The sequence below is a fragment of the Falco peregrinus genome, chromosome 10, assembly GCF_023634155.1.
Source record: "Falco peregrinus isolate bFalPer1 chromosome 10, bFalPer1.pri, whole genome shotgun sequence".
In the NCBI taxonomy this organism is placed as follows: domain Eukaryota; kingdom Metazoa; phylum Chordata; class Aves; order Falconiformes; family Falconidae; genus Falco; species Falco peregrinus.
The window spans coordinates 5,227,902-5,240,704 of NC_073730.1; the positions used below are offsets into that span (position 1 = coordinate 5,227,902).

General features: G+C 41.1%; 1 protein-coding gene across 10 annotated transcripts in view; it reads right to left on the bottom strand.

The window, feature by feature from the left end:
• The window catches only part of RC3H1 (ring finger and CCCH-type domains 1), a 66,105-nt gene that overhangs the window by 10,525 nt on the left and 42,777 nt on the right, over positions 1 to 12,803 (bottom strand). For 3 of the 10 annotated variants that reach the window (XM_027778552.2, XM_013294565.3, XM_027778551.2), the window contains exons 10-18: positions 11,466 to 11,747; positions 10,939 to 11,156; positions 9,055 to 9,431; positions 7,743 to 7,874; positions 6,985 to 7,155; positions 3,593 to 3,803; positions 2,554 to 2,644; positions 2,298 to 2,433; positions 115 to 285 (exon numbers count right to left, since the gene is read on the bottom strand). In XM_027778552.2, the coding sequence (XP_027634353.2) occupies positions 115 to 285; positions 2,298 to 2,433; positions 2,554 to 2,644; positions 3,593 to 3,803; positions 6,985 to 7,155; positions 7,743 to 7,874; positions 9,055 to 9,431; positions 10,939 to 11,156; positions 11,466 to 11,747 (1,789 nt within the window). The remainder of the gene's footprint in view (positions 1 to 114; positions 286 to 2,297; positions 2,434 to 2,553; positions 2,645 to 3,592; positions 3,804 to 6,984; positions 7,156 to 7,742; positions 7,875 to 9,054; positions 9,432 to 10,938; positions 11,157 to 11,465; positions 11,748 to 12,803) is intronic. The other 7 variants (XM_027778555.2, XM_013294571.3, XM_027778553.2 and 4 more) reach the window with 4 other exon arrangements.

Here is a 12,803-nt window from a genome sequence, read left to right on the forward strand (position 1 = left end):
TGACTCCAGCTGTGGTTATCCCAGCAGAGAGCCCTTCTGCCAGGCTAAAAGGGCTGCAGCCAGCTGCACAGCTCTCCACTCCACCTCTCTGCCTCCCACCCCCACAGCACTCACCATGCTCAGCTCACGGGTTCTCTTCCCAATTTCCCTTTCCACCTGGTGTAGCTCCAAGCTCAGCTGTTCACTTGAGATCATCCCAGGCCACTTGGGAGGTGGGGGTGGGGGCTGTGGTTGGCCTGCCAGGGTAGTCGCCTCCCTCTGCAACAGCAGCCTGTTACTAACAGCCTAAATGCATAAAGCCAAGCACATACACAACTGAGCACACAACACACCAAGCACAGAAAGAGCTCTAGGCCATAACTCTAGAGTATTGCTTATTTGCAAACCCAAGGCTGCCTCTCTCCATGCTTAATAAGGTCCCAACTGAAATCACTTCCAATGCAAGTTCAAACGTTTTTTACAGACTCTCTTTTCACTTTAAAATAAGCAGTGTTAAATACCTTTTACTATAATAAGTTTGCATGAGTTTTCCCCATATGCTGCTCAAAACTAAGATTAAAAGCACAGGAACAAGACCACTACTCTTTGTAAGCTATTTGTTGAACAAAAGATAACAGCAGATAAGCAAATCTGCTGCTTTATTTTACAATAGTAGAATTTATCAAGTTTTACAGTAGAGCCAGAATTATTGCTAAATCATATAAAATATCTTGAGATGTGGGTGTCAATTTGTAGCGCTTTACTGACCCAGATTAGGAAGCACAGAAACAAAGAGGGGCAAGCAACGACAGTTATTCACAAGTTGCAAGCTACTAGCAGCCAAGTAAAAGCAGTAACCCCATCAGCCGCTCCAGAAATCTGCTAATACTTGGGTGTCAGTTCTGTAAGTGTGTGCTCTGCATTTAAACACACTATCTACTACTCCACGCAACCAAACATGTGCCTAGTCTTCAAGCAGAAATGCTCACTCATTTGAGAAAGCACAACAATCTAGCTCTTCATGCTGTGACTCAATTAAGCAATTGCTACAACCTTGTAACAAGTAAATCAGCAAAGCCTCCTGGATTCCAAGTACCTACTTGCCACTTTGAACACAGTAGAAAGCTGTTATTACTCAAAATAGCTGATTAGTTCTGAGAAATTCAAGTTACGGTAAAAAAAAATAAATCAATGCTCAAAACTCAATTATGTAGGACTTAACACTGACACAATCACAGTAATAACGGGCAGGAGAGGCAGGCCACTGACGGGTTTTGCAACTTTCCAATACTTTTGTATTATGGCACAGGAAGACATGCAAGATTTAAAACATTTTCTCCTCTTGTTCCCAAACAAGAGCACAAGAACATGAGTTACATTTTAGCTAAGAAATCCGTACTACTTGTAACTGCTGCTGCAACTTAAAAATTGTGAGCTCTTGCAATTACTCTGCAATAACCCTCCTCTATTACATGTGTTCTTAGGTAACTATACCTTCAGCAGAAGCTGTTCTCCATTACCTATAGCAATTCCTTCTGGGAAAACATTAATATGAACAGTTGCTGAGGTACCTAGAATAGCTTTCTGGTAAATATTTACTGATTTTCTCCTAGAAGGAGGAAAAAAAAGTAACTAAAGCTTTGTTAAAACAATTCTTTGATTATGCCTTAACATTTCCCCTTCTGCATCTCACAAAATACAAAGATTTCAGACCATTAATTCTTTTATGAATGCAGACTCCCATCCTTCCTCATGTTGCAAATTACTACATTTCTTCTACACAATGAGACATAAAATACTAAGCTTTAATTTTTCAAGCTGAATATCTTGGATATTTATTTTCTTGACTCTTCTGGTTTGTGCTATTTAGGAAGAAACAGGTACAACACGAAGCCAAACATGAAACAGATGAAGGTCAAAGACTTCTGTACATAAAATCACACATTTTCAATGGCAGTAAAGCCAAGAGGAACAGGTTATCTACACCACAAGTTTAACTCCGTGTAGACAGGTGAACAGAGGGGGCGGGCGGGGCAGGGGGGGGAAGTGAGAGAGAATGAAAGCAAACATGAATAAGCACAGAGTGCAGATTCAAGTATGTTGTCAATTTCCAGCTGAAATGCAGGGAAGTTTCTGCTGCTAAGCAGAGAGGTTTAGACTTGTACCATAGTCCTGATGCCTGACATCACAGAATTAAGTATTGTTACTGAGTAGTATTACAATCAAAGAAAGATCAACACATGAAAAGCAACTTTACCAGCTTCATCTCTCATACCATCACACCACCCCTCACCATTCTTCCAAACACTGGCACCAACCTCTAGTCCTCGCATCTGTGTCTGCTGGCTAATCTGATGGTCTACTTGCTGCAGCTCCATGCGCAGCTGCTGCTCTCGTTCTGCTGAGGGTAACTGTTTCCCATGACCAGCCACATCTGACATGGACAGTCTCTCCCTTTGGGATCAGAAAAGGAAAAATAAGGAGATTTAGGGGAAAAAAAAGCTTTACTCAGCTGGCATAGAAAAAAGATAAAGAAAATTTTAAAAAAGGTAAACTAAAACAAAGCAATCCTACCTGTCATTGAAACGTCCCTGAGAAGGTATATTTTGATGAGGAGAATATGGAGAGCCTCCCCAGCCACCGTGAGTTCCGTAAGGATTGTAGTCTGTCAGTGAACAGAAAGAAATCCATGTCACATTACTACAGAAGTATCCTTTAAGTAGTTCAGCCAATACACAGAACTGGACAGACATTAGAGAATAACCAGAAAGGCCAACCCTCTAACAGTGCTGGTCTAATGTTTCTTCTGCTGAAACAAATACAGAAACATAACATGTCACTAGTCTCATGTGCATAATGCATGACCCTTCATGTACATCCAACAGATTTGTGATAGTCTCCCAGAGTGTGAGATTGTGAAGGACTTCAGACACTGAGAGACAGGGACACAAACTTACATTCACTATGTGAATTAAACAAACATGGGTTTGTTTTGTTCCCAGCAGCTAACTCCCGAAAAAAATCTAGAAGGAAGTTTGGAGGAATATAATTACATTTTTTGTTATGATTATTTAGTGCACCTCAAAAAAGGACCACTTTTGGATTAAGGTATACAGCCACACTATACATATGGTTAGAAAATATAAACTATTCCTACTTTATTTGCTCTGCCTAACATCACACAAAACCTTGGCTGCATTAAGCTTGCAGCGGCAACTATCCATAAAGTAGGAGTGCTGTACAGTACTTCATTATGATGCTTTTGAATTATTTACTTGAGAAAGCAGTAAGTTTCTGCACTGTAATACAACAGATTTAAAAAACCTCCCACCACAGGGGACCAGCAGAACAAATTAACTTTTTCCAAATAGCAACAAGTAGTCACCAACACATGCACAAACCTGTCCTTGGGACAGAAAATTGCAGCAGCCTTCTTCCTCAGGCTGCTCAGCATAGCCCTACCTAGAGTTATTTTTAGTAGTGTAAACACATACATCTCATCTATATTTCTAAGACAAGAAACAAGTTTACAGGGTTTGACTTCCAGTTGTACTGCGCCATAGCACTAAAGGATACAGCAACAGCCAGGAAAATCCAAGAGCACACACTGTACCTGAAATGACCGATTTGGTGGTAGCTCCCTGAACAGCCATGGCCTGCATGGGACCAGAATTCTGGTACATCGCTTTGGAAGTACGAGAGATAGCCCCAAATCTCGACACAGTTGGTCGGTCTCCAAATGGAATGAGGTCATCATCACCAGTCTCTGCTGCTCTTCGCTGCATGTCTAATCGTTGGTCACGCATGGCTTTACTATCTATGTTCTAGACAAGACATGGAAAAGGCAGTCAAAAACTTACTCAGAAATGAACAAACCCACATTCCTTTTACAAGCTGGTACCAGTACAGTAAGTCTCTTTTGTATTCTCTATTCCCTTCATCCTTCAACTAGTCTTCCAATTCTTCAGTTTGTAACTCCACTGTTATACTGTTAACGAGACATCACTCCCAACTTCAGATGACAATTACTACCACCACTGTGAAACAGTTGCATAATTATTTACAAACAAATCCAAGAGAAGGGAGCAGCAGCAAAAGGAAATTAAGACAGAGGAAAGTCTAATGGGACAGAAGGGAAAAACCCCTCCAGAATCAAGTCAGAGGAGATCAGCGGGCATCTCTGAGGAATACACTCCTCCTTCCAAAGTCCAAAAGAAATTTCTCTGAAGGCAAGTGTTAACAACCATATCATCTAACAGCTTAAGAGATGACTCAAAATGGGAATTACGCAGCACAGCACTTACTTGGGATGTCTGGTACATCTTTTCAGGCACAGTTTTCATTAACTACTAGTACTGCTTGGAACATCACGGTTTCTAACTAAGCTTCAGACTCAAACACTTTAACGGGCTAGCATATAGATAAACAGATAAAATGTTCCCTCTCTACTCACAGACCTCTGTCAAGCAGTCACAAGGGAGATGATGTGCATAGAAAACAAGCTCGATTTAGCAGGGTAAGTCAATGTGATTTAACTTACTGAGAAGAAGAAACAAGACATTATCATAAAGATTTTTAACAAAGCTTTTCCTGAGATACAAGTTAGGCCAGTTACGGGAGAAGTCACCTGGAGTAACTTAACACATGTCAAAGGGTTGGTTCCATGAATAAAAATTGATTTTAAGAAGGCTCCTCAACACAAAACAAAACAAATAAACCCCACCCCCAGAATAATCACCCCATCCAGATAAACACAAAACAGTGAAAAGAAATAAACAGATTTAAAAAAAAAAAAACAAAAACAACCAAACAAAAAAAAGGAAAAGCACTTAGTTAAATGAGAAGCTGTCTGTTGGCTGCCAGAGAATGTAACATGGTAAGAACTTACAAAACAGAGTTAAGACTGCTGAAGAAGTAAAACTGTAGCACAGTGCTGTGTACAATAAAAAGAACAAGGTAAGTGGGGCTACTACACAAAAAGGACAGACTGAAGGCTAAAAACTTCATTATGGTCCAAAATTAAAATGAAACTCTGCAAGCTTTCAGTGACGTTAAGGATTGCTAGAAACAGACACAATAAGATAACTACGGGAGGAATAAAGGGGTGAAAATGGTAGTCACAACAGAGTTGGAAGCTAAACTCAAGAAGTGTAACATGTTGAAACTGGAACAGGCATTAGACACCATCTACTTTGGAATTCTAAAAAAATATTGTATCAACCTTGAGTCCATAGGATGACAGTACCAATTTAATTTATTTCCATATACTGAGTGGGGGGAAAGAACACAGTAGAGGTGCAATGCTATCTGCATAAAATCCAGCATTATGTGCTCTTAGATGATACTATTCTTATCCTTGAAAAAAGGAATCTCTTATGAGCAATTAAAAAAAGGAAGAATTAATTCACTCGCCATCTGCAGTAAAGGTCTCCTGAGAATTTTTTCCTGCGAGGAAACGAAAAATGAAGAGCAGCAAAGATCCTATTTGCTTTCTCTGAAAATTACCTCGGGGGCAGAAGAATGCTTTGTTTAGCAATGAAAAAGGAGGCTGCTTCTCCAAAACTCTATTACTTCTCTTAATTGAGTTCCAGTTTGTTTGCACAGTTTTTTAGCAGCAGGGATGAAAGACAAGAGCTGTTTGTTGGTTCCTGAACACTGCCACTTGGAAGCAATAACCTGATTCTGAGCCACCTTACTTCCCCAGGTCAAACGTGACAGCACTATAACTCAAGGCAAACACGCTGTGTAGGACAGAGAGCAAAAGGACATAAAAAACCCCAAAGCTGCAAAGAAACGCCTTTTCTTGCCCTGCTTTTTCTGAGAGAAAAGCCTCCTTTTTGCTCCCATTCACACAGTGCCTTTGAGGTCTTACAGGAAAGCAATTCAGTGGACAGAAACCAGATGCATTTAATTCCAATAAGGCAGATGGGAAACAGGGAAGCCTGCTTGTGCACAAAGAGAAGAAACTAGACAGAAAAATCCTATCATTTAGTTAAGTGGTTGCAATAGGTGAGCACCTGTCCACAGAAGATTGCTTCCCCCTCCCCTTATTGGCCAAAGAAGAGTCGCCATGACAGTGACAATATATAAACAAAAGATGATTGAACACTTCTGCAGATGGGAATTGAAGGAGAAAACCAGATCCATCTCTGTAAAAATGTCCCTCAGACTAAACAATCCTTTCTCTTGAAGACTTGAAAGTCTTCCTACTTGCGTGGGCTACCATGCTACATACCTACTTCTTGCTGTTGAGTGATGCTTAAATGTTAGGAAAAAAAGAACAGTGGTGGTATTTCAGAATCCTATTTCTTTTCTTCACATTCATGACTCCCAATAATGACACCCTAGTAGTCCCTTCTTTTTGCAACACTGACCTAGCAAAAAGGCAGCAGCAAAAGTAAGTTCAGAGTAAGACACCCATGGCTTCTGTGAAGGACTGAATGCGCACAGCATAGAGCTAGAAATTGCCCTCAAGAATAATCAGCCTGGTATTATGACTACACCTCTCTCAAAAGCTTCATGCAAGTTTTGGGTATTCTCGTAGTCACAAATCACAGAGTCTCCTTCAAGTAAAGATGTTGTTAACAACAGTAACAATCACCTCAAAAGGAATTAATAGCACAAAGTTAAGTTACAACATCTCCCCCGACAGAAAAAAGTACAGATGGACACGTTTAATTAACAAACTGCCATTACATAGCAATTTCTGGATTTCAAGTAAGTGTTAAGAATCATGGCAAAGTATCTCTTGCTATCCATGCCTTTAGAGCAGAGTGGTTAGCCTGCATCTCTACCCAGAGCTTTAAAGCAACTACACAGATGCAGGACTGTTGATAGCTTTGAAAACAAAGCACTCTGCACACTTGCAGATACATTTGTTGACTGCAATGCACTTCTGAGCTTAAATACAAGCACTGCCAGCATACTGGAAAGCAAATGAAAAGAGTCCCTCCCAATCCACAGAAGAATCAGCTTTTCTTCTGTGCTCCCCTCATCCCTACATACCGCCATCTCCACACTCCTCGCTGCCACAACATCTTTGGGTTTTGCATCTTTGGTTCCAATGTAGGAGCCGATGGTGTCACAGGACCAGGGAGAGTACTGGCTGTAGTCATTTCCTTTGTATTTCCCAGCTACCTTCAGGTCTTCATCCAAGTACTGTACGAAAACAAAGATCTGGTTCTGTAAGTGAAGGGAAGAAGCAGCTTCACAGCCACCACTACTTATTTCAACAGCAATGAACTTGAAAAACACCACCAGGATTATTTTTTTTTAATCAATACATCACCATTTGGAATTGGGCCAGAGCAAGCATGAAATACAAGAAATTCTGATCACCTGGCTACACTCCCAGTGCTGACTGTTCGCTTGGCCAGTATAGAAGTGGTATTTTGACCTTGGTTAAAACCCACAAACTTCTATCAAGCTGTTACTTAATTTTAAACATGTCAGAAGCAAACAAAGCAAAGTCCAGTAATGGTGAAGACTGACTATTTCAATTAATAATGGCTCAAAACTAACTCACTTCATTGCACCAAAACCAGCTTAGGATCACTGGTAGATCCGGCAACCAACAGCCAATCAAGAAACTGGAGACTGCACTATCAGGGCTTCCCATCTGGAGCACAAAATCTACATCCCCCATCACTTGCCAACACTGCACCATTCCTATTTTTTTGTTGTCTTCACCTACTAGCACACAAAAACTCCGAAGCATTTTCTAAATATGAGAGCAAGTCACATTTTTGTCAAAATATGCTTACCTCCTCTGAATGAAAAGGATGAGGCAAGGTTGGTGAGGATGCAAAAGGAGGTGGAGAAATCACCTTCCTCTCTTCTAGCTGGGCCATGATCTCTTTTCTGCGTCGGTGAAGTTCATCCAGGCTGGGATGAGGCTGAAATGAAGACAGAAATACGTTACAAAGCTTCTGAAGCATTAATGCACAAAACTAGTAATTTCAAAAAGGTTGTTTACCCGAATAAAATACGATAACCACATACTGCAAAAAAGGAAAAATACAGCGAATAGACAGTATCATTAATGAAGTGATCATTACTTGTTATTATCCAGTCTATCTGTTAACTTTCATGTTTAATATAGGACACAGATGCTCCTACACTGGCCAGCGTTAGTGCAAGACATGCCAAAGGCAGGGATTGTTATTTGCCTACAACTGATTAGATCCTCAACTAACCCAGCATTTCTAACTTTTAAAATTACTAATCTTTAAGTCACTGGTAGCTCAACATGAACTCTGTGTTCCAACTTCGCAAAGTTTCCCCTGGAACGTGTTTCAGTATGGCACATCCCCCTTGCAGTCATATGGGGGAAGTGTTGATAAGACACTGATGTTTTTAGTTATTGCTGGGTGATGTTTATACTAAACCAAGAACTTTTCAGTTCCTTGGGCCCTGCCAGCAAGAGGGCTGGAGGGGCACGGGAAATTGGGAGGGGACACAGCCAGGACAGGCAACCTGACCTAGCCAAAGAGGTATTTCATACCATATGACATGCTGAGTATATAAATTAGGGGAAGAAGGAGGGGGGGGACATTTGGCATGATGGCGTTTGTCTTCCCGAGTAACTGTTACGCGTGATGGAGCCCTGCTTTCCTGGGGGTGGCCAAACACCTGCCTGCCGATTAGAAGTAGTGAATGAATTCCTTGCTTTGCTTTCCTTGCATGCAGGGGTTTTGCTTTAGCTATTGAATTGTTCCTATCTCAACCCTTGAGTTTTACATTCCTTTCCGATCCTCCTTCCCACCCCTCTGGGTCGGGGGAAGCGAGCAAGCGGCTGCATGGTGCTTGTTTCCCAGCTGGGGTTAAACCACAACAACTTCTACTTTGAGCACTAAGTAGCAACCCACTCTTTTACATATTAACATCATCACAGTTACAGAGTTGACCAGTAACTAAACAGCTTTCCAGATTCCGATCAGCTTCATCAAATATACCCCCTCCCTAAAGTTCAAACTTCTAATTCCTCACAAAACCCACCACTTCACTGCAAAAATATTCAAGTAGTTTATAGTTTCTCTCTCAAACAACTACAAACCCACCACATAAAAACCATACCCTGTGGCATGAAGGTCTGATCTGACCGAGATGCGGAGCCACTGGGCAATAACCCTCCGTTTGCTGGTATCTGTCTCTGGATTCAGGAACGTAGGATGGTACAGCTGCTTGTGGAATTTCAATGGGTACAGGGCTTCCTCGGACAATCTCCTCTCGCTGATACGGCTGGACAGGGGGATACACGCGACGGCTGTCATAGTGCGGTGGGTATATGGGTTGTCCCATGGGAGGATACTGCTGTGGCTGCGTGTACTGTGGGCTCACCACACGATCCTGAAGGTAGGGTGGGTAATGGTCTAAATAAGGTGGACCAGGTTCAGGAGCCGATGGAGGAGGTCGGACAAAGCGAGACATGGACTGAGTGGGATAGTAAACTCCTGAAATAAGGCAAGAGGAAAAAACACAAAAAGGATACAGAAAGTAATCATCGCAACCATCCACAAAAAAACCTGTTTCAAATACTCGAGTCTACAAGTATTGTGAAGAGAAGGGTGTAAATTAATTCACATTTGTTATTTTCCCTCACTGTAACTGGTATTTCTACTCAAAAATTAACCACAGAAAACCTTGAAAAAGCAAAAGCTGATCCAAAGCTCAAGTGACACAGTTCAACCATCTAAATGTGATCTCAGGAAGGTGTAAAAGGTATAGTAGCTGGAGAAGAGATGGTGTGACTGAGCACACCACAGGTACCACAGAGGTGCTGCTAGCATACCAAATGGAAATAATTCGTTAGAATGTCTCTGCAGATTGATAAGAATGCTTTTAGCTAGACAAGACCTAAAAAGTAAACTGAAGATTAGCCTGCGTATCTCTATTTTATGCAAGTAAAATTCTATTTGTCCCAAGGTATCAGAGCCACTGCCTGTGTTGGATTAACTATTATTTAAAGTTACCTAAAGAATTGTTCTACCTCTTGAAGAGTAGAAGGAAATTTCAGTACTGTGAATCACCAAAGACTTCCAGCATCACACCTCTTAGTTACCTGACGCTTTTAGTAATCTGTCTGCGATCTCTGGATAATTTAAAAGCATGCATGAATATGAACACATCGTCAACACCACACACATCAAATTCTGTGGACAACCTCAGATCTTCATTTGCACACAATCAAATGTTAAGTTTTTTTCTCCTTCTTCAAAACGCTCTGTCACTTTCTCAAAAATGGTCTGTACCCCCAGCCCCCTTTCCTTTCTAGGTTTTTTTTTTTTTTCTCTTTCCGCTTCTTTTGGTCTTTCATTCTTATTTTTCTTTCATATTAACTTCACTTTGTATCATTTATCTCTCCAATCTTATGCTGCATAAGAATAGCTCCCTGTCTTTATATACAGCTATAAATTTTCCTTTTAATCCCCTTCAGTATTATCTTTCTCTGCTTGGTCTCGTAAAACTTTTCCTCTTAGTTCCTTTTTTTATGATGTTTTCTTTTTGCGCCCTGCCCTTCTCTAATTTCACTTGTCTCTACCCATACACATGCAGACATTTATGAAACACACACACTTTTCATTAAGGACGTAAGTATTTTCATCCCTCAAGCACAAACCCCTCTGCTGGTTAAAGTTTATTTCCATTCCCCCTGCCCCCCAACTCAAACTGAATTAAGGTTTACCATATTAGATCCTTGACCTAGCCCAGTCAGGAAAAACTGAAGAGAGGAGCATTTGCTACACTGGATGGATACCTCTGCTTTTGCTCGCATTAAAGTCCTCAGTCAAGACACAAAAAGCCTGTCAATTTCTATTTTATTATACCATCACCACATTAGTGCCTATACTCCATGCGATATGCAAGACAATTTCAACTTGGGGCTTAAGTAAACAGCAGAGTGGGAAGGAAGAATAACATCAGTACAAAGATGAAAGAGAGCTTGGTCTCAAAACCTACCTTGTTGGTAGGGTGCTGGCTCGAATGGTGGGGCAGCTCCTCTAGGATCTTGATAAAACATATCCGCTTGTGGAGTATTATACAACTGAGACCCCCGTGGTACCATTTGCAACTGCTTGGTGACAGACACTGAAGGCAGGTCTGTTGGAGCCCGAGGGGGTACAGGATGAGGGTTCACTGGCAAGGCAGAAATAGAGCTCTTGGGGACAGATTCCAGCCTAAAAAGCAGAAAGATGGCACTGCTCATTAAGGCCTGATATAGCACACTACTTAAAAACACTGTTCTTTGCCTATACTCCACGTTCTGAAGGCTTACATCACCTTCTCCAATTAAAATAAGCAAACGGGGAGAGTAAAGCAGTTTAAGAGTTTTAGCTTTAATTTTCTACTCTTTAATCACTTAAACTCGAAACCAAACAAAACAAAAAACAAACCCTGTTCCATTTCTTTTCTAGAGAATGGGTTTACTTGGTTTCTACTGCATATTTACACACATGACACTTGGAACAAGTTAGGAAGACCCGTACAAGTCAGGAGGAGATCCAGGGGCACTGCTACTCAGATGTTCCATCTTCCCTGGCTTCAGAGCAGTTTCATAACCGGAGTCAGTCCCTCGAGAAATAAGTTGCGTCACCGTGCTGCCTGTTGACACAATTCCATTTGGCAGAGCAGAAGCTTTTCTATTGGGCAAGTCCACTCCCCCTTCCTCCGAGAGGATAGCTCCTGAAGGCAGGCCCACCTCATTTAGCTGGCCCAGGGAGGCACTCAGGGGTCTTCTGGGAACCAGACGCTTGTTCATTTTACGGAATCTTCAGAAAAAGAAGCCACACAGGAAAAAATTGAAACAAGAAACTAAAAGGAATTGCATTTTCAAGATTTTGCAAACGCAGATGCTACCAAAAGTTTCAAATTTTAATTCAAGCTCCCTAAGGGCTTGCAAGAATATCTATTGGACTACAACTTCACTTCACTGCTATCTGAACAGTTAATAGCAGTTTCAATCAGAAGAACAAGGATGGATTTTTAATGACAACTCCACCAAGAATTCACAGCTAAACCTCACGCAGCAAGTTTAAAGTCTTACTTCCTGTACATATATGCATTTCAACTGTACAGAAGAAAACCAAAACCAAACATCACATAAAATACTACCTATAGTAACAGAAGCTTCAGAATATAGACCACAGACTATTCAAGCCCATTTTATTCAGAGAAGAAAGTAACAGCAGAGAGTTAGTGACAAACAATGAGGATTCACCTGTGCATCATGTGGCCAATAATAAGCCAAGTCAAGTATTTATTTGCATGTGCTATCCTTTAAAGCAGTTTGTTAAGATTTATGTTACTATACTATACACAGCTTATACCATTTGTGTGGTTTGACAAATAGACTGCAGAGACAAAAACTCTGAACGTACTGTAATTCAAAAAAATGTAACTGCTTCCGACAACAGTCTGAGCAAGCATGAACCTTTTAACTAATGTTCCACAAAAATCAGCAGACTTATGGCACTGGAGCACTGAAGAGAGCAAATTCCAGAGTTGAAAGTCCTCCACTAAACATCCTGCCGTTAGCTTAGACACCGGAATGCAAGTGGGAGGGTGTATTTGTAGGCCTGCGTGTTCCTGCTGTTTATATTGCAGAACAAGAGGCAATTTCTTCAACAGGGTTGAAGCCAACACTTTGATATCATACCTAACAAGCTAAGCGAGATGGTAACACAGCCTAGGAAGGTGCATGCATTATTGTAGAAAAAGGGGGCTGTTATACTCTATTGCTCAATCTTCAGATAGTCTTTGTATTTGCCCACATGCAACAGAATTAACAGCAATACTAGAAGCAAAATGTTCTTTTTTGTTTTCGT